The 27,919-nt window shown below is 42.0% G+C and overlaps 1 protein-coding gene across 4 annotated transcripts in view; it reads right to left on the reverse strand.

Annotated features, from left to right (window-relative positions):
• The window catches only part of FILIP1 (filamin A interacting protein 1), a 211,075-nt gene that overhangs the window by 36,856 nt on the left and 146,300 nt on the right, over positions 1-27,919 (reverse strand). For all 4 annotated transcript variants that reach the window (XM_040239058.1, XM_040239056.1, XM_040239055.1 and 1 more), the window contains one exon: positions 24,200-24,378. In XM_040239058.1, coding sequence (XP_040094992.1) covers positions 24,200-24,378 — 179 coding nt within the window. The remainder of the gene's footprint in view (positions 1-24,199; positions 24,379-27,919) is intronic.

The raw sequence follows: 27,919 nt of genomic DNA on the forward strand, positions 1-27,919 counted from the left end.
GTTTCTGGTTGATAAAGGTGAAAAACCACAAATACTGAAAGCTGAATGGGAATATCCAGGAAAATAAAAATAGGTAACCACTGACAGAGGACCAAATAGGAAATCAGAAATATGAAATTGTGTATATAACTCATCTAACTCTGTAGAACCAATCATGCCAATGATTTTCACTGACAGAGGATATATGCCTTTTGGGGGGCACTTGTCATTTCCGAGCTAACCCTCTGTTCAGTGTGGTAGTTCTGAGTACGTGCTCTAGAGCCAAATTATCTGGTTTGCGTCTCGCTCTGCACCATCCTAATTTAATCAAGTTTCTTAATTTCTTTCTTCTTCAGTTTTCTTCTGTATCAAAGCGGGATAATAGTATCTGAGCACAGGGTCATTGTCAGAATCACACAAATTATTATATGTAAAGGGATAAGTTAGATATGTTAGATACTATTAGCAACAATGCTAAATTGAAACACTGCCAATCTGTATTCCCTGTCTCTCCACCTGAACGAATTCTCCAAAGCTGTTGGGGGTGGGTGCCTCTACTATGCAAGAAAGATCACCTCATTCTTGAAACCTGAGAATGCTGTTGTTTCTTTGTGGACACAGATGAGCAGTTTCTACCCACAGTGTGTTAGTGTGTAAGTCACTCAGTCATGTCCTACTTTTTGCGACCCCATGGACTGTTGCTCACCAGGCTCCTCTGTCCATGGGATTCTCCAGGTAAGAATATCATTTATTGTGTTTTCATATTTCCTAATTTGGTCGAAATACTACTCACACAACTTCAGGTTGGTCAGATAACAGTAGGAAGAAGATGTCATTCTTTCCCTTTGATGTTGATGAAGAGTCAGCCAGGTGCCTACACTTACTCAAAGATTTTCAGGAGGAACAGAAAAAGCCATGTAGCAGAGAAATTTGTCTTTGTGTGGCCTTGAGCTCTTTCTTCCAAGTGGCCCCTCACCCTAACCCAAAGACCCATTCCATCCCCAAAGTAGGTGTCACCAAGGTGCATCACAGCTAATTATGGGATGTGGCCTCTAGGTAGCGAGGCTTTACTGATGGCTCAGTAGTAAAGAACCCGCCTGCCAATGCGGGAGATGCCGGAGCTTCAGGTTCAACCCTGGGATGGAGAGGATCCCCTGGAAATGGCAGGGAATGGCAACCCACTCCAGAATTCTTCCCTGGGAAAGCCCGTGGACAGAGGAGCCTGGCTGGCTACAGTTCACAGGGTTGCAAACAGTTGGACAGGAGTTAGCCACTGAGCACAGACGCCTCTAGGTAACACTGTGCATTATCACAAGAAATACTCACCCTCAGACAATACGCTAAAGGGAGTGATTTACCAGGGAAGCCAGACAATGGCGAGGGTTGTGAGGTCTCTGAAACCTCAGTATGAGAGGTCCTCCCACAGGCTAGAGAGGCCTCTCCTGTGTTCACTTAGAACACGCAGGGAGGGATGGAGCTGAAGTCAGATTTCCTGAGACTATTCAAACAAGTTGAAGATAATCCATAAGGGTACACACATACCCCATTTTACCACTTTACTCTGTACATGTATTTATAGATTGCTGGGCAAAAGTCACATTTTAAGCTCATATATTATGGGAACTCACAATATAAAAACATATCCTGTGGCAAAGCCTTTTATTAAGATACGATTCGTCTGTCTCTTGGGTAAATATATTTTCATAAATAAGATTTGTTTAATATAGACATGAAATAAGCAGCAACTTAAGTACATAAATCACTGATAGCCGTGCATTCACATGCATTTATTTACTCAGAGAAATAACCCTCTCCCTTTCAAAAATGCCAATGGAATTTATTGCCATTGTATCCAAATGTCTTTTTTTAAGTTTTTAAATATAAGCATATGTGAAATTTCATTACTTTAAAAATTATCTTAGCATATATCTAATAATTACTTTATCCAGTTTTCAAGTTAACTTTAAAGCTAATTTTAAAAATAATAAGTCAAAACAAATAAAGTTGCAAAACTCAGGCTTAATTTTTGTATTAATTCTATTGTTGATCAAGAAAAAAAGAAATGTGCCGTGCCCTTCTGTTGTGGAAAGGATATTTAGTCTTACAAGCAAACAGAAATTCATCCAGTCACATGGAATTAAGAATACAGGCAGATCAATGTAGTGAACCCAAGATTTTCATCACAGTTGAATTTAAGATTTTCATCACTTTAAACACAGAAACAAAACATTCACAATCGATGTTACACAAAATTAAATCTACACCAATGAAAACCATACCATCTGCCCTTCTGTTCAAATTTCTGTACAACAGGTCATATGGATCTGAAATCATGCTATAAGAATTTGATTAGGACCAAATGAAGGTTTTTCTTTTCTTTTCTTTTCTTTTTTTGTGAAAGACACTACCTTCTAGCCCTATTGAATGCTAAATACAAGCTATTTGTTTTTATACACTCTGCTAAATTCAGACAGTGCTTTTTGGCAGTTTGAAAAATTACCAAAGCTGAACTTTTTACACAACTGTTTAACACGGTCCAAATTTTAATGCCATTTAGACTTTAAAATAAAACCTCCTGTTTGCTTTGTTATTCTTGTTATCACTGCCACACTGTTTCAGCATAAACACAGCTTTCTTTAGATTACTGTGCAATCCAATTCATTGCCAACTTTTGCAAGCCTCTCCACATGTGCAAAGAGAGATCTGCAGAAAATCCACATAACAAGAACAACAAAATCTTTGAAAATAATATTTTCACCTCAAATTAGTTTTTTGCTCCCCAAGAAATCATAAGTTAGAAGAGACATTTATAGCACATGGAAAGGTTGTTAAAAGCCTTCAGAACACATTAGTAGGACTGCTGGCAGCAAAATAAGAGATTTTTCCATTCTTATACAAACTCCCCAAGTTTCGGTAGGGTGAGATTACTGTTCCCCTCCATAGAAAAACAGGAGCACGTCTCATACCACAAGGTGCTTCTTGCCCATTTCCATTCAAGGAGCCTGAGGTACCAAGGAAAGTCACAGTAAGCTGGTCATTTTCAAGGGTTGTCACCGTCCACACTCAGTAAAACCTGTCGTGGAAAGTTGAAAAGGTTGGGGAGTCCTTACAGCCCTTGTCAGCTCTAGAAGTGTCCCAACTCAGCTTCCAAGATGCTCTTTGCACAAGACTGAGAAATGAGTTTACTGCCAAGGAAGCCTATGAACAAATGAAACGCGCATGGACCAAAGTAACTAGAGTTGCTTAAATCAAAACAGATCTTGACCTCCTTACCTTAATACTAGGAAGCATGGTAGCTTTTGTTTTTGTTTTTTGTTTTGTTTTTTTTTAAGGGGGTACTGAAGTTTGTTCAACAGCAGCTCAGCCCCTTACTCCATAGGGAATTAACCGTCACATTCCAGTCCTGTCATCAGAACAATGAAAGGTGAATGTTGTGCAAAACAGCCCGAGACCACTAACTGGTGATGTCATTCTTCCCTCTAGGGTTCATTATTGTGCAGATTTACTCTGGTCTGAGAAAAGGGGTGGAGCTGCCTGGGACAGGCGGGGAAGGCAGCTCTTAAGAAGCAAAATCAGTGAATGGGAATTACTTTCCACCCTGAGGGAAGCTCCCTGGGGAGGGCACCGAAGGGGAGAAGGAGGAAAAAGTTAAAGAAAGGACATGCATAAAATGTCAAATGGGCCTCACTCTGGATTTTTCAAACTACTTAAATGCCATACAGTTCTATTCAACCCACCCTGGAATTTAAATAAGCAGGGATCCTACTAGAGCCTTATCTACAATTCAGCCAAGAGGAGGGTATTCACATTTCAACCAAAGTGCTGGTTAATTTATGTGTTATCTAAATGAAAACACTACAGAGTGTGCCAAAGAATGCCAAGTACCCATTAGTTTAAGAATCATTGTGTCTTGAAAAAAAATGTTTACCTGTATTTCTTTCTTTCTTATAAGTGTTTTGAAATGGGAAAAAAAAAAAAAACTATGGCCATTCACACACACTCACAAAAGTCAGTGAATACATTCAGCCAACTTTCAAGGAGTATCTGTGACATTTATGTATTATTCTCAAAATCTTCAATCACCTTCAGAACAGTTTTCTCTCTTTTATTCCCTCTTTCTTTCTTCCTCCCTCCCTTTCTTTCTTTCTTCTTTCATTCTTTCTTTTTTTTCCTTGTTTCCTTTCTTCTTTCTTTACTGAATCTGCATGAGTATTCAGTCAAAAAGCCATTAGGTAACTTAGAAGTTCCAGTATAATTTTTTCTAACCAATATGCATAGAATATGTATATCATTTGTGTTCAATTATATTTTTATTACAGAATAAAAGCATAATACCAGATAAATTAGTCACATTAACTTTAAAGTTAACAATGAAATGCTTGCAGAGCATTTTTAAATCCTCAGATAACTTTCTATTATATAAATATAATCTATTATGTTGTGGCATAGAGAAAAATATGAAGGAAAAATAGTTAAAGATAAATGTTTTCCTACCTCCCTGATGTTCACTCATGCTTTTTGCTTTAAGAACTTGTCCATCTTCTTAACAGCATGAATTAAGTATAAAGATTAGTGCACGTTGTAGGGTTCCAGTTCTGAATAAATGTGTTTTGATTATCAAGTTATTTCGGTAAAAGTTACATAAAGCAGCCTTCATGATTAAGGTAAGATTACAGATACTGAACCAATTAGTTGTTGTTTCTGGTTTTTCGCTTTTTTAATTTTGGGGAGGGTTCTTCCAAACTGTTTTCACATTGATAGGAAATTCAAGAAGAAAAGAAGAAACTGTAGCCATCACCTGTTGTACAAAAGTTCTTGTGAGTGTTGCAGAAAGGGGCTTCTTGGCAACTGATAGACCCAAGACTGAATCTTGGTTTGGCATCTACTTGGTAGGTCACTGAGAATATGCTTCATAACTCCACTGACTTCAGTTTATCCCTGTATAACAGGGACATGGGTTCTAACTTACAGGGTTATTATGAGAATTAGGTAGAACAATGTGGGCCAAGGCCACAGAATCTGATAACAGATAGCTAGTAACATGCTTATGCACAGTTTATTCATGCTGAAAATGGGAGGCACTTGGCAAAAATACAAAATTGTGGTTTAAATTTGACAAACAACACAAATCCACGCTGAAAAGGGAATGAAAGAGTCAGCATCGATTACCTAGTCAAGCGGTATCCTGCATTCAGTCTGCGTAAGTGGTAGTCCCAGGACTTCCCTGGCGGCTCAGATTGGAGACCCGGGTTGGATCCCTGGGTTGAGAAGATCCTCTGGCGAAGGACATGGCAACTGACTCCAGTATTCTTGCCTGGAAAAATTCCATGGACGGAGGAGCCTGGTAGGCTACAGTCCATGGGGTTGCAAAGAGTCGGACATGACTGAGCAACTTCACTTTCACTTTCAGGAGTCATTGATTATGTTAAAAACTATATCAAATCAGGGACTTCCCTGGTGGTCCAACGGTTAAAAGTCCATCTTCCAGTGCAAGGGAGATGGGTTCAATCCCAGGTTGGAGAACTAATATCCCACAAGCTATAGAGCAACTAAGCCTATGCTCCGCAACAAAAGCATGACCTAGCAAACACCAAGAGCAGCCTTTTGAGATATATATATCTCAAATCAATATGTAGAGACATATGATGTTAATAGCAAGAGAAAAGTCTTATCATCTTTGAAAAATCACTGAAACAATGCCATAAGTGTCAATCACAGAAGCAATTTTTTTTCTTTCTGGCTTAATACCACTAAATAGTTAACATTCAAAATTAATTTAAAGCCTTATGATTAAGACTCTCCTAAAATAGCTGTATTTATCATAATTAATTAAGATTCTCTAGACAAATGATGTTGCTTATTAGAAGCTTCTTAGAATGAGAGGAAATGTTTAAATGGGCAATAGAACCCTCTTTAATGAGGGTCACAGTAGATGTTAATAGAAATGTCCCATTATTGGATCCTGAAGGGGAGGGACCACACATTTTATTTTTTTTTAAAGCTTTATTTAGGTATAGTTGACAAATAAAATTGTAAGATATTTAAAGTGTACATCCTGGTGATTTGATATACATTGTGAAAGATTCTCCCCATCTGGTTCATCAGCACATCTCTCAAATCTCTCTTTTTCTGGTGAAATTTTAGTTCTATTGTCTTAACAAATTTCAACTTTACAATACAGCGTTGTCAATCACAGTCCTCAATGTTTTATGTTATATTCTCAGGCATTACTCAACATATAGCTTAAAGTTTGTACCCTTTTACTGCTGCTGCTGCTAAGTCGTTTCAGTCGTGTCCGACTCTGTGCGACCCCAGAGAGGGCAGCCCATTAGGCTCCCCCGTCCCTGGGATTCTCCAGGCAAGAACAATGGAGTGGGTTGCCATTTCCTTCTCCAATGCATGAAAGTGAAAAGTGAAAGTGAAGTCGCTCAGTCGTGTCCGACTCTGTGCGACCCCCCTGGACTGCAGCCCACCAGGCTCCTCTGCCCATGGGATTTTCCAGGCAAGAGTACTGGAGTGGGTTGCCATTGCCTTCTCCGACCCTTTTACTAACCCCTCCCTATTTCCCCCGCCTGCTCAACTTGTGGAAACCAGTCTTCTACTTACTGTTTCTATGAGTTGACTTTTTTTACATTCCACACATAAGAGCTATCATGCAGTTTTTATCTTTGTCTGGCTTACTTCACTTAGCATAATGCTCTTAAGGTTCTTCTATGCCATCAGAAATGACACAATGTCCTTTTCCTCAGGGCTGAATGGTACTATTTCATTATGTACATATGTATATCACATCTCTATATCTTCTTTATCCATTCACCCTTTGATGGACACTTAGGTTGTTTCCATGTCTTGGCTACTGGGAGCAATGCTGCAGTGAACGTGGGCATGCAGTTATCTCTTTGATAGCCTATCTTCGTTTCCTTCGTTTCCCATCCAGAAGTGGGATTGGTGGGTCATACGGTAGTTCTATTTTTAATTTTTTTGAGGGACCTTCCTACTATTTTCTTTAGTATGAAAGTGAAAGTCTTAGTTACTCAGTCATGTCTGACTCTTAGTGACCCCAAAGACTGTAGCCCGTCAGGCTTCTCTGTCCATGGAATTCTTCAGGCAAGAACACTGGAGTCGGTTGCCATATCCATAGAGGGTAAAGCAATTTACATTCCCACCAACAGAGATTCCTTTTCTCTATATCTCTGCCAATAATTATCCCTTGTCTTTTTGATTGTAGCAAATCTAACAGGTCTGAGAAAATATCACACTGTGATTTTGACCTGGGTTTCTCCATTGATTATCATATTCACTCATTCTGAGTTGGCTGCCCACCAAGAACCAGGAATTGTATTAGGCACAGGGGATGTGGTGCAAATAGGAAGACAAGAAATATACAAATATATTTGGTCTTCATCTTGATTCTGGCACAGAACTCCTAAAACCCTTACAATTTCCTAAAGGTGTCTTGTTATGTTAATGAGATATCTTTTGGAAAGCCTTAGGTAACCTAAGGATTAGGACTGGTTGTCAGGGAACCAACCCCGTGATTAGAGGGTTAGGATTTTCAGTCCCACCTCTTGGACCCTTCAGTTCAGTTCAGTCACTCAGTCATGTCTGATACTTTGCGATCCCATGGACTGCAGCATGCCAGGCTGCCCTGTCCATTACCAACTCCAGGAGCTTGCTCAAACTCATATCCATCCAGTCAGTGATGCCATCCAACCATCTCATCCTCTGTCAACCCTTTCTCCTGCCTCCAATGTTTCCCAGCATCAGGGTCTTCTCTTCGAGTCAGATGGCCAAAGCATTGGAGCTTCAGCTTCATCTCAGTCCTTCCAATGAATATTCAGGACTGGTTTCCTTTAGGACGGACTGGTTTGATCTCCTTGCAGTTCAAGGAACTCTCAAGAGTCTCTGCCAACACCACCATTCAAAAGCATCAGTTCTTTGGTGCTCAGCTTTCTTTATGGTCCAGCTCTCACTACTGGAAAAACCATAGCTTTGACTAGATGGACCTTTGTCGGTAAAATAATGGACCCCTGAGGGAGGGGAAAGGGGAATGGAGATTGAGTTCAATTGCTAACGGCTAAAGATATATCCGATCATGCAGATGTAATGAAGCCACCATTAAAGCACCAAAGGATGAAGCATCTGTTTCGGTGAACATGTGGTGACTCGGAAAGAGTGGCACACCTGTAGAGGGTTGAATCTGCCTGCAATGCAGGAGACCTGAGTTCAGTCCCTGGGTAGGGAAGATCCCCTGGAGAAGGGAACAGCTATCCCACTCTAGAATTCTTACCGAGAATTCCACAGACAGAAGAGCCTGGTGGGCTACAGTCCACAGGGTCAAAAAGAGTCGGACATGGCTCTGTGACTAACACTTTCACTAATAAGTATTAATAAAATGTTTCTCTGAATTCTGTGCAAATTAATGGAAGCCAAGGAGAAGTTTATTGGAACCTCCAATCTATAACTTCTTGGTCAGAAACACAAGTGAACAGGAGATGAGAGAACATGTTTCCTGAACATTTCTGAAAAAGATCTAGTTTAGCATATGGCAAGCTGGAATTTTCTCAGTGTGTGGGTGATCACTGGGCCTGCCAATTCATTGTGCTTTCATCGCAAGAGACACATTTTGCAGCAGAGGGGGTTGTGTTCCAGAACTCTTAGAAGTGGATATCCTGAGGGGTTGGAGTGGCAGGCTGGGAGAAGACAGTCATAGGACATGCTAGAAGCATTGTATTTACATTCCTTAGTTGGGGCAGAACTATCTTCCAAGATCTCTCTCTGGAGTTTCGGTCAGGGTGTACTAAGTCCAGGCAGTAGTTTTGTACACAATTATCTCCTTCTTTGGGAGAAATATAATCCAAAACTTCTCAAATATTGCAGATTACAGAAGTCAGACAAATCTATGAGCACTGGAGAGCTGAGAAAATCAGAGAGTACTAGAGGGAAGAAGGATGGGTATAAACAAGTAGGTAAAGTTAGAACATTTGCATCATTAGAATACTGCAGGATTTGGTGACATTCAACCCTGAATATTGAAGCTGAAGCTCCAATACTTTGGCCACCTGATGCAAAGAGGTGACTCATTGGAAAAGACCCTAATGCTCAGAAAGATTGAAGGCAAAAGGAGAAGAGGGCAACAGAGGATGAGATGATTAGATAGCATTGCCAACTAATGGACATGAATTTGAGCCAACTCTGGGAGACAGTGAAGGACAGGGAAGCCTGGCTTGCTGCAGTCCATGGATTGTAAAGAGTCAGACATAACTTAGGGACTAAACAACAACACGTAAACCAGAGCATTCCCCTTTTCTAATAGCCCATTTGGTGTGGAGCAGTCAGAGGTCACCACTTCAAGTTTCCTTCACATTTCAGGTCAGACACAATTACATCCTTAAGCATTTCAGAATGAAATAAATAACAGTAATTCTCAGTGAACTCCTGTAGGCTAATTGAGAGCTACACAGAAAATTTGACGCCAATCCTTTTAGGCACAGTATTTCTGAACTTAAGAGGAAGGAGTTAAGATTAAGTAAAGTTGACCTGTAGTCTGCAGCTGATGCTCACATTCAGCCCCTAACTATTATTTGAATAGTTTCTTAGCTAAGAGTTCACATCCAAGAACTGAATATGTTACGCATTGAGTATGAAAGACCAAGGTTTTGATTAATCTTTTCTGTTTAAACTTTTCATCACCATGAAGTACTTTCCAAACACAAGCATTCTTGGGAAAAGAATGTACACTTAGTCAAGGAGCCAGAAAGGAGCAACCCCCAAACACTGAAAACACACCTTCCCAAATTCCAACTCCCTTTTTGAAATCCAGGATTTGTAATGCTAATCTGAGTACCTTCCTCCATCCTGGAAAAAAAATTAATAATTATTCATCATTGGTGTGAAGAAACAGCACGTTTTCGCAGTACTTTCTTAACTCTTTCCTGGAGTATGAATTTGTGCCAAAACAAAACAAAACACTTTTGCCTGGTATTTATTATGGCTGCTCATTTAGGGCAATATTCCCAAGGCTTTTCACTCCAGAATAGTCTTACTTATTACTTTTCAATACTTTATTTTGTCCATGATGCTGAAATAAACCATCAGCTCAATTAAAAACAGTCCAACTAACTTGGAATTTGGGGACCAAAATCAGCCAATCAGTTGTTGGAAATGTTCACTTTTAACCCAGTTGTTTTTGCAACCTTGATTCAGATGTTTTCTCTGGAACTTACATATCTCACTAATCCTTCAATTAGCTAAAAAGAATCTGTAGATTTTTATTTTGTATTTTCTCACTTACAGAATGCCTGTCAGAATCGATCAATTACAACTGCCTGAATTACAATGGACAGTCTCAGTGTATTGATAGATCAGAAATAATTTTTTAAAAATCTATCACTACCTTGGAAATTATTCACTGTATTTTTCCACTTGGGTAGACGCTGAGGTTATAGTTATTGACTGAAAATCTGCCAATTAAAGTTCCATTCTAGCTGAGCTGTTTGATATTTCCTAATGATTCTTTTGGTGTGTTTCTTAAACTTCCCATCTGCTCTAGTTCCTGAGAGCTTTCAGATTAACTGTGAAGACAGGCATGAGTTTTTATTTTCATACATATACTGTACCATTTACAATCAACTTTTTTACGCCAAAATTATAAGCTAAATCTGCATTAAGTTTCAAAATAAGTGAATTTATATCCAGATTCCATTTAATAACCCATAATAACTTCTCTGAAAATACATGCATTTAAATCCCTCAGTTCGATAATTAGGTATAACTCTTTAGATTAGCTTTATTTTTTTTTTTTCATTGTTCTATGCAGCTGTTGGGGAAAGAAAATAATTATTGCCCAAGTTATTCTAGTAAGTCAATCCAAACTGGGCTTAAGTTTTTATTCTTTTCACTAAATAAAATGTGTTGTCATTTCTTTTTAATGTATTAATTTTTTAAATGTACAAAGTTATAGAAAAATAGCTGTAAATTTATGACCTCCACAAAGTTACTATAGTAGTTTTTCTTCCAAAGGATACCTATAATTACCACATATTTTACTTCTCATAAAATTTTATGTGGCTAAAAATCATAATACTGCTTTTTTTTTTAAGAAAATCATTTTCCTGCTATATATTTTATTCTTCAAATATATTTTTTTTATTACATGGGATTTATCTATCCTTTGGAAACTTAAAAAGTAAATGCTAAATCTTCCCTTGAGATGAACCACAGCTGTTAAATTGATGGTTCTCCTGAAATGGTAGAAACCAAGTTAGGACAGAAAAAAATAACCTTGGCTACAATATGAGCAAGTATCCTCATGTTTACAAATAAGTCACCTATCCTATACATTAAAATGAGCATAATTTAGTCATTAGTAATTAGCCATTACCAAGAGACCCATTACTGAGACCCATTCATAAGAGCCATTACTAAGAGATCAGTTTTTTCCAAACTGATTTGGAATGCGATCTTTAACGTATGTTAAATTTTTATATGTACTATAATCTATTTCCTAAAATACATCCGCTCCATTGATCTGTCCATTCATGCACCAATGTCACACTATTTCACTTACTGTGGTTTTAATATGGGTTTTTTTTCTGGCAACTTTTTTCCTGGAAACTTTTCTTCTCTTTTTTACTTTTCAATATTTGACTATTCTTGCTTGTGTATTTTTTTATATGAACTTTAGAATAACTTCATTAGTTCTCATGCTTAAAAAAAAAACTAATGATATTTTTATTAGGACCACAGTAAATCTGTGGATTAATATATGGAGAGGATAGCTTTGCAATGTTAGTTCTCCAGTCCTAGAATGATAAGCCTTTCTGTTGGTCTCAATATTTTTCATATCTCTAGCTAGCACTAATGGAGAAGGCGATGGCACCCCACTCCAGTACTCTTGCCTGGAAAATCCCATGGACAGAGGAGCCTGGTGGGCTGCAGTCCATGGGGTCACTAAGAGTCCGACACGACTGAGCGACTTCACTTTCACTTTTCACTTTCATGCATTGGAGAAGGAAATGGCAACCCACTCCAGTGTTCTTGCCTGAAGAATCCCAGGGACGGGGGAGCCTGGTGGGCTGCCGGCTATGGGGTCGCACAGAGTCAGACACGACCAAAGCGATTTAGCAGCAGCAGCAGCAGCAGCAGCAGGTAACATTAAAACTTTTTCTTTATGTAGCTCTTTCACATTCTTAAGTTTATTCTTAAATAGTTAATGTTTCATACAGTTCATGCTATTTTGTCCTTTGGAAATATGAAAACTTGATAGTTGAATATTGACAATATGTAGCTTTATACTCTGCCACCTCATCTTTTTTTTTCCCTCTCAATTTTTATTTATTTATTTGGCTGTACTGGTCTTTGTTGCTGTGTGTGGGCTTTTTCTAGTTGCTATGTTTGGGCCTTCTCTCTAGCTGTGGTGAATGTTCTCTTGTTGTGGAGCATGGGCTTTAGAGCACACAGGCTTGGTAGTTGTCTCGAGCTGGCTTCTCCAGTTGCAGCCTGAGGGCTCTTTCATCGCATTGCACAGATCTTAGTTACCCCGAGGTCTGTGGGATCTTGGTTCCCTGACCAGGGATTGAACTCATGTCCCCTGCATTGGAAGGTGGATTCTTAACCACTGGACCTCCAGGGAAGTCCCATTGCCTCATCTTATTGAATTCTCTCTTGGTAGTAGCTTTTCAGTTTTCCTGTAATCTAAATACAAAACAGCAACCCCATGAGACAACAGTAGAGTTTACTTTTCTACTATTTTGCATTGTTCTCAAAATGTCTTAGTTTGAGAAAATGTAAATTGTGATTTAATGGAACTGTCATAGTTTTCTTCTGAGTGTTTGATACACTAAGTGTGTTTGAGTGAGTTTGTAAGCAGAAGAAATGACCACCTTTAGGCATTATACCCTATGCCTTGTAGAAAGGGCTTCGTATTCATTGTCTCATGACCCTAAACAACTTTATGAGATAGATTATCCCCATTCTATAGATAAAGAATCAGAGAGGTTAGATGCTTGTCCAAGAGTTATCTGACTGGTCTAGTAAGTGGCAGTCAGAATTTGAATCCAGGGCTCTCTGGCTCCCAAAGTAAAGCAGGTGACTTGAGAAAACAACTTGTCCTTAGGTGGCAGATCTTGAGGGTTCTAGTACCACGTAGCAAGAGTAACCCAGGCAAGAAGTTAACTGTGATTGAAGAAGTTAAACTTAGCTCAGATGATCCTCTTAATTTCACAGAGCATTCCTAAGCACACCCGCAGGACTCTGGCGTATGTGTGCTGCACGCTCAGTCATATCCGACTCTGCAACCCTGTGGGCTGTAGTCCGCCAGGTTCCTCCATCCACAGAATTTTCGAGGCATGGATACTGGAGTAGGTTGCCATTTCCTCCTCCAGGGGATCTTCCCTTCCCAGGTGTCGACCAGCATCTCCGTTTGGCAGTAGATTCGTTATCACTGAGCACCTGGGAAGCCCCCAGTACTCTGGAACCAGCCACGTGCATGCGGGTTAAGTTCTTTCAGTCGTGTCTGACTCTGAAACCCCATGGACTGTAGCCACCAGGTTCCTCTGTCCATGGGATGCTCCAGGCCAGAATGCTGGAGTGGGCTGCCATGCCCTCCCCCAGGGGATCTTCCCGACCCAGGGGTGGAACCCGAGTCCCTTACGTCTCCTGTATCGGCAGGTGGGTTCTTTACCACTAGCGCTGTCTGGGAACCAGTCACAATACTACTTCTTTCTCCTTAGTACACAGGCACACAGAGGGATTATTACTAATGAACAGTGTGCTAACTGCAGGCCTCGAACTCATGTGTGCAAGAAATGCAATTATCTTCGTATTTCTGTATCTCTTTATTTCTATTATGAGCTCCCATTCCATTTTATCTTTTTTTTTGTTTGTTTGTTAAGTAAAACAGCAGTTCTTTCCTCCTTTATCTCCAAAGCAGGACCAGGCTGAGCCTCTGAGAAATCACGTCTGTGGATTCGCTGAAGGATGAGTAGGTCAAGGCGGGGTGTCTGGCTGGAGCAGACACAAGCACGTGAGTCGCCGAGGCCCAGCGCCCAGCTTCCTGTCTCGGGCCCCCTTCTGCCAGCGGCTGCTCCCGCTGTCCCAGGCCCAGCTGCCTCGCCCGCTGTCATCTTACACTGGCCAGCTGCTGCCACCACCGCAGCCTCTGCCCCATCCTACTTTATTTTAGTTAATTCTGGGTAAACTCAGAGGTTTTCCTTTGCAAATCTAAAGACTCCTCAGTCAATCAGTGTCCCTTTCAGGACTCCATTTCTGGAGCTGGGGCTGGGTTCTGGGGCCATTGGGGATGAGGGAGAGGTCACAGAGGCATCATCCTTCCACGCTGGCATTCTCTGTGATGCACAGTGTGGTCTCTGGCCTCAGTTGTCCTCCTGCTCAAACTGCTGATCCAAATGGGTCACAGTTCTGTTCTCACATCTGGCCCTGAATCAGCTATTCCCATGGCCTTTCAGGGACAAAGGGGGAAAAAAATCTGGATATCCTTTTAGGGTGGCAGGATACTGAAGCTATACCAAGCTCTCTCCAGCTAGACTCATCAAATACCAAGTTTTATTCTCTTTCTCTTGAGTTATTGGAGAACCACAAGTTTTGCCATGGCCTTTGCTATTTGCCCCCTGAAATTCATATATTGAAGGCATACTCCCAGTGTGACTGTGTTTGGAGATACAGCTTTATGGAGGTAATAAAGGTTAAATGAAGTCGTAAGAGTAGGGTACTAATCCAATAGAACTGGAGGCCCTCTGATAACACCTCTCTCCACGTCCACGTGCAGAGAAAAGACTACGTGAGAACACAGCGAGAAGGTGGACGTCTGCAGGTCAAGAAGCGAGGCCTCACCAGACCCTGGCAGTTCTGGCACCCTGATCTTGAACTTCCAGCATCCAGAACTGTGAGAAAATAAACTTCTACTGTTTAAGCCACACAGCCCAAGCAGGCTGAGACACTCTTGGACTCTACCTAGTGATGGCTCCATTCTCAAATTCTTCACACCCATATATCTGGGGTTTATATTTCTCTCCACTTTTCCACCCCCAACCCCACACCCCAAGGAAACTCAGAACAGAGCCTCTTCTTTCGCATTGTCTTTTCCTGTGACATTGACTTCTCTTGCTGTCTTGCTCTGCTCTTAAGAGAAGCAGCTTATCTAAACAGGAAAGGAGGAATGACAAAAATTGAATCAACTTGGTTATATATTCTATCTCAAGCTACACCTATGTACTTGCTTCTGGAATCCAGGAGGCAAGCTATTGACTTCCCTCCTCCAGCTGTGGCCACTTTCCCTAGAGGCAATAATCTCTTTTGGCTGGCTGCTCCAATGAGGACCAGGTCACAGGGTGACAGAAGAAATTAGGTTAAAAAATTCAATTATTATCACACTGCAGTAAATTCTTATAATGGGGTTGGCAAATGAAAAGCTGTAACAATATTAAAATTGAATGACAGTCTTTGAAGTAGTAAGGGACAGAGTCACCCAGGGAATTCTGGGAAAGAATACCCCCGAATGATTTAATGCAGAAACCTGTCTCCACAGTCACTCAGGCCCTGGGAGAAGTGGAAGACTGCACCTGCGGAGCATACACCTGCAGCCGCAGTAACTTGAGAGCACTCACTTGTGACCCAGTGCTTGGCACCTAGTCAGAGAGAGGTGTCTACTGAAACCCAGTCCCGTGAGGGAGGTATTCCTTCTTCTTCGAATTTCTCTCTCTGCTGAGTTTTTCCTTGGCTTCTGTTGTCTTTATTTCTTTCCGTTTCATATGCTCCAAGAGAGTGTCTCAATGAGCTAGTTCATCACCATCAACAGAACACACTATTCAGCAGTGCCGAATAGTGCCTGCCATGCTTCCTCTGAGGCCCTAGCCTCCCTAATGTCTAGGTCATCAAGGTTCAAACCAGCTGCATTAGAGACTCAATAGCCAACAGGTCAGTTTTGTGCACTGCACATTGTTTTATAAATTTGAGTGAACAGTGACTCAGAAGGTTTTACTCGAATCAGAGTTCTTCCTCTTCCTGAAAAATCTGGATTGGAGACCCTGAGCCAGGGTCAGCTGGACTGAGCTGGACGGTGACTTCTCCCGGTAGTCAGAGCTGGCTCTCTGCATCTCGGGAACCCTCCATGTATGCAGTGTGTACTAAACAGCCGGACCTGTGCCCTTCAGCTATCTCCCTGGCACCTAAGGCATCTGAGTGTGTGACCTCTGTGACTTCCAGACAGCTGTCGACTTCCGGGCTAACAGGGTGTGACCAGCATTGACAGAGTCATTCAACAGAAGGGAAAAAAGTTCTGTGAAAGAAGCTGCCTCTGTTTCTCTCAGAAGAGGCCCCTTCAGTGGCTCAGGTATTTAGAGTTTCCAGAACTGTCTGGCAACTTCCTGAAATCAAAAGAGAACAATTTGGTGATTGATTCTGGTCCAGACAGACTCTGATGAGCTGGCCATCCTTTATCGCTCACATTCAAACTACAGATACATTCTCTATTTTCACGTTTCCTAGGACTTTCCTTTCATAAAGTGTATCAAGTAACAGGACTGATGTATTCTTACATGCTAAAATCTTAGGCAGTAAAATACAGTTCTTGCCTGTTGTCTCTCAAGCCCTCCCTTTCAATGTGTTTCCTTTCTCCTGGCCAATTTTCTTCAGTTATTATCCTGCCCTTTAGATTAGTATCAGAGTCCCTCTTGGTTCAAGTTCTGTTGCTGTTGTTGTAAAAGTTCAAATATGCTGAATCTAAATTAACTAAAATTCTTGGTCAGCCAGGTTAAACCCTCATATCTGGAAAACATCTTCCACCATCCTATCCACAGTAAAATTCAGCCATAATTGACATTTGGATTTGAATCTAATCTAATAGGCCCTGAGGTTGTAACATACAGAATTACTCAGGGTGCAGCACTATAAGATCCTGAATCATCAAATACGACTTAATTGGATCTTGTGGTATATTCAACATTTTCATAAAAAAGTAAAACATATTTGAGAAATATTTTCCAAAACAGAAAAAGTAAATTAATTCATGTCATAACCTTTGATTAGTTAGAAAATTACGTTGATCAGATAATCAATCTTCGCTGGCATATCTGTTCAAAGTTTTATTACTAAAACTGAAGAATCTTAGATCAGAGGCTGTTAATTCAATGAGAATGAGAACTCTATAAAGCTTGGAAAACAATTGCATCCACTGAAGGCTTGGCATTTTTGTATAGCTGGGATCTGGTGAAACGAACCTCAAGGGCATTTTTAGTGGGCTTATTCATATTTCATCCATGGAGTGCCCAGTTCAGGATGAGTAGCAGGCTCCTAGTTCCAAGTGCTAATGGTAGATAGGTTAATGACTGGGGTCTTTTAAGAGGACCAACTCCTTTCCACCTTGCAAGTTTGGGAAGTTATCTGAGTCACTGATTGCCTGGTCCCTTTAGGTAAGACACAACATCACTTCCTTTACACAGGTCCCACTTACCCCTCAACACAAATGCCCTAGCTGTGCGAAGTCTAAATCACCTCAACCTCCATCATTTCAATCACATTTTCCATTAGGATTTGCACATCACAAGGGTAAGAGGAATTGGAAGGTGGAGTCTGGTCCTGGCATTGTTTCAGAAGGTCAGCTGTCAAACTGTTATTGAGTCTCTGAATTCTAATTCCTCTCCTTTCTTAGAAGCTGTCTATTCTTAGTAACTTTCTTAGTCAGTAGGATATTGATGCTGCTGCTAAGTCGCTTCAGTCGCATCCGACTCTGTGCGACCCCATAGACGGCAGCCCACCAGGCTCCCCCGTCCCTGGGATTCTCCAGGCAAGAACACTGGAGTGGGTTGCCATTTCCTTCTCCAATGCATGAAAGTGAAAAGTGAAAGTGAAGTCGCTCAGTCAGTCGTTTCCGACTCTTAGCGACCTCATGGACTGCAGCCTACCAGGCTCCTCCGTTCATGGGATTTTCCAGGCAATAGTACTGGAGTGGTAGGTGGCATATCTCATGACAAGTTAAACTCTATGAATTTGAATCCTGAACCCACAGACAGAATGGATGTGCTATCCAAGGAATCGACATTTTAAGTCATCTTTCCTTCCTCCAAACATTGGAGAAATGAGGTGTTCATTTCAATCAGAAGATAAGAACTTGGAAGTGGAAAAGTTTTTTTGTTGTTGTTGTCAGTTTTTACTGTAAGAAATTCAGTTCAAACATTGATTCTTCCAATTAACTGTTGGCAAGTGACCTCAGTGGAAGGAATTTATTTATTTATTTATTTTTTGGTGGAAGGAATTTAGCCTGCTTTCCCATCTTCTAGGGATAGTCACTACACTTCATACAGTTTTAAAAGATTTATTTATCTATTTTTAATTCATTAATTTGGCTGCACTGGGTCTTCTTTGCTGTGTGCCAGCTCTCTCTAGTTTCAGAGAGTGGGGGCTACTCCCGGCTGTGCTCAGGGGCTTTTCACTTCGGTGGCTTCCCTTGCTGTGGAGCACGGGTTCTAGAGCAGTGGCTCAGCAGTAGTTGTGGTGCACAGGCTTAGGTGACCCATAACATGTAGAATCTTTCTGGACCAGGGATTGAAACCACATTGGCAGGCAGATTTTTTTTTTTTTTTAAACACAGGACCACCAGGGAAGTCCCTTCATACAGTTTTATAAGGATTAAACAAGACGTGTGTGTGTCCAATGTATCAGGGGTGTCAATGACAGTTAACCCACTAATGAGCAGCATAAAGCCTTGGGCTAAGCACAGACAAGAAGGCTCTGCTGTTTCCTGCCCATACCTCCCACCTATCGATTACTGTCTGTGTGATCAAACTTGATGGTTTACATATCAGCAGCGATACTTTTCTACAAAGTGCTACCAAGGAGAAAAGTCCATTTTATTGTGATAGAGATAAGGCAGCTAAATCGGAGAAACTTAAGGGAAATATGCCAGGGGAGCAGATGTGCATCTTCTATAATTGGGCCAAGAATACCTCCTAGGATCCCAGGCCACTAGAGCGACTTCACAAACTTGCTCCGGTCATTCCTGGACACAGGCGAGAGCAATGGTGTAGCCTGTCCCCGCTTGCCAGGCCTAAAGGAACACCATCAAAACAGGGCTTGAAAATTTCCCCTTTATCAGGCCCCTGCTCCTGTATGCGCTAGTTAAGAGATTTCTCTTGAGATGCTAGTTATTTTTAAAAATCAAACCTATTCTTGGAAGGCTTGCTGCAATACTACACGATGATGTAATTATTTATGTAGGCCCAGTTGAGCCTATAGAATCCAAAAGCTTTCAAATTTATAACTCTGGTTAAAGATTTAGACAGCCCTCCTCATGTAATTTACACACACAAACATGTACGTACATCCCCCTCAAATATTTCTGTAAGTTCCAAACTACTTTTTGATGTAACTGTATTCTCTGTATTCTGACATTCTTGAAGCAGCCCTAGTGCAGTGCATGATTAAAATTACCAGTCTTTCAGTTCATACAGAGAATAAAGTTATAAACTCTGAGGGTGATCTCATGTGCTCAGAATTATGTCTTCTAAGGTCAAGCTGACGCAAAATACGGAGAATATAACAGTTAAAAATGGTCTTTATCTAATCCTAATGCAACGAAGGATACTTTCATGTATATTGTAAATAGTGCTAGCTAAGCCAGTGCATTTTTTATGCTATTTTCACTTTTTGATTTTGGAATATAATTATTCCCAACTTGGAATACAACTGTAACTACTTGTAAAAACTAAACATGAAGTAAATGATGGTAGTAGATTATGATCAGTCTTCTGATTTAAAGGAAGCCCAGAGAAATATAGTGGCCATGTTAGGCACTTAATTTGTGAAATTTTTATATAGGATGAATTTAACAACTTCTGAAAAGTGAAAAATAACTTCTGCTTCCTTAGTTTTTACACTTTCAGGGTCCAGGTCAGTGGCCACAACATTGGGGTAGCTTGGAGGGGTGCTTTTCTTACCTGCGCTATAACCAGCATCAGTCTCCCATCAGAATGCACCAGAAGTGGTGCATTGCTACTCAAACTCTGCTCCAAAACAAGTTCCCAGGCTCCTCCTTCCAACAGATGCTGTTCCAAAGCTTCTCCTATCTTGACAGTCTAAAGACACCACTGGTCCTAAAATATCTTTTTATATCCTCCTGATAACCATAATTCTGCCTTTTATTAATAAGATTCTGTGTCATAGTTTGGACATAAGAGCTTGGAGGCAGGGAGCCTACGCATACAAAGGAAACATAAAACAAGCCATTCTGCACAAGGGACTCATTCATACAACAGTGCTGGCCCAGTGGCCTGCTCTGCGGTCTCAGTTGAGCCACGTCATTTATCCTGGGCCTCAGTTACTCAACCTGTAGAATGAGAGACTTGGAAGGGCTGACCTCAGAAGTCTTGCAATGCTTGTTAAGCCAATGCTTTTTTTATTTTTTAACCAAGGATTTCTCTGAATCTTGATTGCTACTGATCCTATCTGCCTGCTGCTGCTGCTGCTGCTAAGTCGCTTCAGTTGTGTCCGACTCTGGGTGACCCCATAGACGGCAGCCCACCAGGCTCCCCCGTCCCTGGGATTCTCCAGGCAAGAACACTGGAGTAGGTTGCTATTTCCTTCTCCAATGCATGAAAGTGAAAAGTGAAAGGGAAGTCGCTCAGTCGTGTCCTACTCTGTGTGACCTCATGGACTGCAGCCTACCAGGCTCCTCTGTCCATGGGGTTTTCCAGGCAAGAATACTGGAGTGGGGTGCCATTGCCTTCTCCGCTATCTGCCTGGGTCCCTTTTTATTATCTTTAACCATTTTCCAGAGGATGTGAGAAACACAGAGCCAGTTCAGTTGCTCAGTTGTGTCCGACGCTTTGCAACCCCATGGACTGCAGCACACCAGGCCTCCCTGTCCATCACCAACTCCTGGAGTTTATTCAAACTCATGTCCATTGAGTCGGTGATGCCATCCAACCATCTCATCCTCTGCCATTCCCTTCTCCTCCTGCCTTCAGTCTTTCCCAGAATTAGGGTTGTTTCAAATGTAGGACAAGCACAGAAAATGGAGCCTAGACGCGATGCATGTCTGGCGAGTCCCCTGGCTTTGCACCCCCTCCTCTGGCCACCACCTAATCAGAAAGCTGTCTAGATGGAGGCAGCCTGCAGAGCCGCAGCTGCCGTAGAAGCTGGGTGATTCTAAGGAGCAAACCACCGGGGCTTACCTCAAGGCTCATGCTTTTCCCTCCCCAACTCATGCTCACAGGAAAAACAAAGGGAAATGTTTCTGAAGGAAAGGTCTTGGCTCTCTTTCTCTCTTCTCTTTTTTTCCCTCACAAAAGGGACTTTTCTGGAGAAAGAGGGAAGGAAGAGTAAAACGAAAAAGCAAATGAAGTACTCGGAATAGTCTATGCCAGGACTCCCATTCAGGCTCGGAAAAGCCAGCTCTCCGTCAGCAGTAGTCCAGGTGCGGCAGCCACTTGGGGCGCTGGGGCCTCCCTGAGTCACGGCCCAGGGCCTGCGGGGGACAGGCCCTTGGTGACATTGCCCACAGGAAAGCAAGCCCCAGGTCAGCAAACTGCCAGCCCCCATAAGTAGATCTAATTATGATCGCTTAGTTCAAAGAAGGATTTACCCCCAAGCAGATTTAGCAGGGCTACTTCCAAAGGGCAGCAGGATTCCCGGGCCTGACCTTTGAGAAAATCCTAAAGGCTTCACTGCTCCAGGAATTCAGCAAAGCCAGTCACTGTGGCTGCTTCAGAACACAGAGAAATGCAGAGAATGCCACCTTAAGTTATCACAGTCCTCCTAGTGAGGGTGTCTAATTTAGCATAATGAGTGTCTGGTGAGCGTGGACCCACAGCATGTGCTCTGGCAATCAGTCAGGGGGGTGGCCTGGACAAGAACACTGACAGCAAAATAGATAAAGCACTGAAGTATAACCTGTTGAGTCAAAAATACTATTTCAAAGCCATAGAGTAGTTGGATAAGCATGTACTTTTGGCGACATATCTCAATAGTGCTCATCAATGTATTACTATGAAAAACAGCTTGAGGCATATAAGTTTTAAATGCAATTTTGATTTTTAAAACCTTCTACACAGCACTTTTACAGGAGGAAATGGCAACCCACTCCAGTATTCTTGCCTGAAGAATCCCATGGACAGAGGAGCTTGGGGGGCTACAGTCCATGGGCTCACAAAGAGTCGGACCCGACTGAAGCGACAGCAAGCACACACACAACACTTTGCTCATGAGAGATCATTGTGTACTTGCTCTAGTAAAATTAAACAACTCCAATGGAGGGATGGGGAATTGGAATTGTTAGTCTCGAATTGGTCAACATGAAGTCAGAGAATAAATACACTTGGGACAAGCTCATTGTATAATGACTATAAAAGTATTTTGTGAACTATAAAGCTCTCCATCAACTGTTATTATTTCCACGATTCTCATAATACACAAAAATTAGGAAAAGAAAGAAAAAGAAACAGCTAGGTAAGTACAGTCTCTCCATCCACATGCTTCATTTATATCAACCACTGTAGGTGAATTCACCTCAGGCATTTAGCTTAGGTGGGAAATTGCAGAAAAAATCAAACATATCTGATTCTAGACCAAATGGTTTACAAACAGATCAGAAAATAATTCACACGACTGTTCTCTATAATTATTTGATTTCAGATCTTTAAAAGAAATATCAAACAGGTTGCTATTATTAGCTGACCACAGTCCAATATAAGACACCTAGATATACGTGATTTTACAACAACATTAAACTCTTGTTTTCACTACTTATGCTTGAGGTTGGAAAGTTCATAGAAGTTGAGGAGGTGGAGTTTATTCTGGTTGGTTTCCCCAAAATATCAAATTAGACCATCTATTTATCCAAACAAGAAGTTGCTAAACTTGAGCCTCTAGGAACAGAAGACAGGCTTAAAGAAACAGGGTGTGTGTGTGTATGTGCAGGCGCACGCATGCGTGCACCAGGTTCCTCTGTCCATGGGATATTCCAGGCAAGAATGGAGTGGGTTGCAGTTTATTCCTCCAGGGAGCTTCCCCACCTAGGGATGGAATCTGCATCCCCTGTGTCTCCTGCATTGGAAAGCTGACTTTTTACCAGCTACACCATAAGAAGAAGGTATTATACGTACTACTTCAGCCATTGCTCCGTCATCCATTTCTCCTCCCTCAAGGGATATGCTAAGTCCAAAAATGAGTAAACATAACCAATAACTTCCAAAAATTTTAACACAAACCTATTCTGTTTCAGGCTTTTAATTACTCTGTTATCAAAATAACTTCTTCTACAAATAAACTAATGTGAGAAGATCAGATCTCCTTTTTGTAACTAAACAGACACAGCAAAGCTGGGACCGGTGAAGCTCTTTCCAATGGCTCTTATTTGCAAGCCCTAAACACAGACGCGGACATGGTTGGTAACTCAAAGCATAACGATTCAATGTTATTGGTTCAAAGATCGTGGAATTCATAGATGTTACCATTCAGCTGAAGGAAGGAAAAGGAAAAGAATAAGCTAAAAAGAAGATGCTGAAAAAGCTGGAGAGTATCAAAGCACTTCTATTTGAAGTTTCTGCTTCAAATGTGGTAATCCCTGCTCTAGGAAAACTACCTACATATTTGACATCTATGGGGTTGCAAAGAGTCGGACACAACTAAGCAACTAACACACATACACTGAATTTTTAAATTTGTTTTGTTTTACACTGAGTTTTAAGAGGTACGCAACCCTGAGAAAGTTAAACAGGTAATTCTAGTTAAGTAATTTATAACAACCAAAAAGTAAGATTTTCCATAACCATGTTAAGAATGGATAGGATTCATTTTATTAATAAATGGTTAAATTTTTAAATGTGTTTAAACAAGTAATTTGTTTCTCCGAAGAAGTGGATTTTTAATCCCAAAGAGGAAAAATAGATTATTTCTAACAAATGGCAATTAGTAGAGAGGCTTTTCAAACGGAGGTGCTTCGTTGATCAAGGTAAAATGGAAGCTCCCTGCGTATGGCTTTCTGGCTTTTCACATCAGTGTGTTGTCATACTTGTATGAACCCCAACATGGTCACATTAATAGTTCCAGGCAGCGTCTGTCTCACTCTCTGCAAACCACTCAGAAGTTAGGAACTGGGCCCCACGCAAGCTTCTCGGAGCCACCGGACGGAACTCTGACCCCGGGAGGGAAGGGGGCAGGATGAGCGCGCCGGCCCCGCCCACCCCGGGCGAGCATGCGCAGTTACCTCTCCCGCTCCTGCTCCAGCAGGTTGGTGAAGTCGTCGCTCTTGTTCATGTAGTCCGTGTGCTTGTGCTTCTCGTTCTCCAGCTCGTACACCGTGCGCCTGTGGCACTTCTCAGCCAGAAGCAGCTGCTCTAGCATGCGCCGGTAGGTTTCCTTCTGCTTTTCCTCGAGTCTGTCCAGCTGAGTAAGCCAACATGGGAAAGAGCTTAATGTTTTATTGCACTTACATACGGCTCAAATAATAATTTGTCTCTTGATGTATCAGGGCCTCCCTGGTGGCTCAGATGGTGAAGAATCCGCCTGCAATGTGGGAGCCCTGGGTTCGATCCCTGGGTTGGGAAGATCCCCTGGAGGAGGGCATGACAACCCACTCCAGTATTCTTGCCTGGAGAATCCCATGGACAGAGGAGTCTGGTGGGCTGCCGTCCATGGGTTCGCAAAGAGTGGGACATGACTGAGCGACTAAGCACAGTGATTTATTACCTGAAGGGAGGGCATGGGGTCTGCTATTCTCTGCTTTCCCCCCTATTCCATCATGTTCTCTAGGTCAGCTGACTGTATGAACTAGCGGTGGTAAAGCTGTAGTAACTTCTGGCCTTTGATCTTTTCTCTGTGAACCTGTGTGTGGTTCCTAAACAAACGCACTGTTTTGATGAGACAGTGCAAAGCCCTGTACTCAGAAATAAAGAGAAGAGCATCCCACCTAATCTCACAAAAATAAAGAGCTCGGCAGGAACATGTACCAAATTCCTCCCCTGGTAGAATGAAATTATCATCATTGCAACCTTTTTTTTTTTTTAAGGCCTGTAGTTAAGTGAATTTCTAGGAAAAGTATGTGAAGGGCCCACAGTCCTCTCCTTTTAAGAGATACTAAATATAAGGAGAGTCTCAGAATTTGTGGAGAGCACATATCTCAGACTAAGAGATCTTAAAAAAATATTATTACAGGGCTTTTTGTGCCTATGTCACTGGCCAGGCTATAAGATCTTTAAGGGACCATGCTTTGATCATCTTTTTAGTTCCCAGTGCTTAACACAGAGCTTGGGGCAACGTAAGTGTTCAGTAAATGTTTGTTGAATAGGACCCAATCTTACAGTATTGATAGTTCTCCATCCTACTCTCCTCGCCAAACCCTAGTGCAGGAGTTCACAACCCTCAGCACTAGTGACATTTCTGGCCAATTAATTCTTATTTCCTGTGCATTGGAGGATGCTCAGCGGCATCCCTGGCCTGTGACCTCTAGACACTGGTATTAAAACCTGCAGTTGTGACAAAGCTATCCACAAACGTTGTCTCCTGAAGGGAAAGTCCCCATGCTCCCCCCCACACCGGCCCCCCTGTTGAGAATCACTGCTCTGGATGAATCAGACATGTTTAGGATCCATTCTTTTTTTTTTTTTTTTTAGCTGCACTGGATCTTTGTTGCTGAGGGCAGCCTTTCTGTAATTGTGGAAAGCAGGGGCTACTCTCTAGCTGTGATGCTTGAGCTTCTCATTTTAGTGGCTTCTCTTGTTGGCGAGCATGGGCTCTAGAGCATGGGCCCAGTACTTGTGACACACTGGCTTAGGTGTCCTGCTGCATGTGGTATCCTCCCAGACCAGGGGTCGAACCTGTGACCCCTACATTGGCAGATGGATTCTTAACCGCTGGATCACCAGGGAAGTCCTAGGACCCATTCTTAATCCCACAGCCAACTCCGTAAGCCTCGGTGGAGTAGCTCCGTGGGGATTAGCTCCAGAGCTATTCCTTGGATGTTCCGTTTGCCCTTCAGTCATAAGGAGGATCTGAGGTTCCCGCCACAATTGTATATATCCCTTCATTGTGAATGAATCATTTGTGGGGCCCAAAGTAAAAGAGATATTACCCCCATAATCCTCAGTGCCTTCTGATTAGACCTCCACCCCCCTTGCCTAAGAGCAGGTGACCAACAGACTGGTGAAACCCAGGCTACCTGGTGGCCTGTCATGCCTGAGATCATCAGGAAGGCTAATTGTACTTCTATGCATTCTGATAAATTTCTGCAGTGTTAATGGGACAGTCTGTACAAGAAACTTTCTCAGTGAGACAGCTCCTATTACAAAATTCTCCCCAAGCACTCTGCATCTCTCCACAAGTGTGATTTTTACCACATGCTATAGAATTTGTCAAGCATTGCTGGAACATCATCAGAAATGTAGAAGGAGCAACTCTTTCCCCCTTTTGATCCTTCTGACTTCATGAGCTGAAACTCCAATACTTTGGACACCTGATGAGAAGAGCCAACTTATTGGAAAAGACCCTGATGCTGGGAAAGATTGAGGGCAAGGAGGATAAAGCGGCAACAGAGGATGAGATGGTTGGATGGCATCATCGACTCGACAGACATGAGTTTGAGCAAACTCCAGGAGTTAGTGAAATACAGGGAAGTCTGGTGTGCTGCAAGTCCATGGGGTTACAAAGAGTCAGACACCACCAAGCGGCTGAACAACAACTTTGTTGTAAAGTAAGGCCTTCCCTCCTTTTGAGACTATTTGGAAGAACAGCTTCTACCTGTTTCTTGATACCCTGACCCACTCCTCCCTAATGAAGGAAGGGTGACATCTTTGAAGGTTGTATTTGGGACAGGGAGCTGGGTATTAGAAGTCCAGCCTTTTCATTTCTTAGTTTTGACCCTGTCTACATAAAATGCTACTCTGTGCTCTGAGGATCCAAACTCTCCCTCACTGCTCCCTCCAAAGTTTAGGAGAAGCTAATAGGAACCTGGTGGTGGTGATCTGTCTATTTATGTCAATACTAAAGTTAATCTTTCAAGTCATATGTCCGACTCCTGCAGTTATTCCTGCATCCTTTCAAAAGAGGAGAAGATAGGGGCGTTGTTAATTAGATGGTTGACTGAAATATCCAGAGAGAGACACATTGTCGGGGCATCTAGAGAAAAAACAGCGTATGCTGGTATTAATTGCTCTGGGGCAGCCTAGGTGGGACCGCTCGGCCCTAGCTTAAATATGTTCTGTCCCTGTGGGCCTTTGGCTGTTCTGTTCTCAGCAGCTACCACGCTGGGGCTAGGCCCCTAAGTGGCTGGTGTCAGAGGCCATGTTCACCTCACCTGCATCAGCATTGCTTGACCTCAGTACTGACTGCATAATCAGGAAGACGGTCTTTTTGTCCCTGAATGCCTATGGAAGGATGCTGAGATGCTGATGTACACACTGCATTTTCCGCCCAGAACTGCACACCCAGATTTTAAACTGCAAAGCTAGTAAATTCCCTCTTTGGCAACAAAGCATTAGCATGTGAGGATTTAGCTTTCAGTTTTAAATTCTGGATGTAAGAACTGACATGCGTAGCGATAGAGCAGCCGTGCCAGACCCTGTGACTCGTTACTTTCTTTGGAACGGCACGGAGCTCCTAGGGGAGAGCTGAGGTGGACTTAACCTCCTGTATCTGTGTGGCTTGTCCTGAGACTCTGAAGACCGCCTCCCATAACTGTGAGCTCTGTAGATTCATTAATTGTGTACACTGTGTCCCATGGCTTTTGGTTTTCAGGCTCCAAACGGTGGCTCAACCACAGAGGAACGAGAGTTCTTATTACTGAATAGTGAAAGTGAAACGGGCACTGATTCCTTTGGAAATGTAGCTTCCACTTGGATGGAGGTGGAAGGAAAATTGAATGAGATCATCATAGCACCAAAAGCCAAGATTTACTGAGAAAAGAGTGTACCTGAATCAAGTTGGTGGAGAA

This window comes from Oryx dammah, unplaced genomic scaffold (genome assembly GCF_014754425.2).
Source record: "Oryx dammah isolate SB20612 unplaced genomic scaffold, SCBI_Odam_1.1 HiC_scaffold_4, whole genome shotgun sequence".
In the NCBI taxonomy this organism is placed as follows: domain Eukaryota; kingdom Metazoa; phylum Chordata; class Mammalia; order Artiodactyla; family Bovidae; genus Oryx; species Oryx dammah.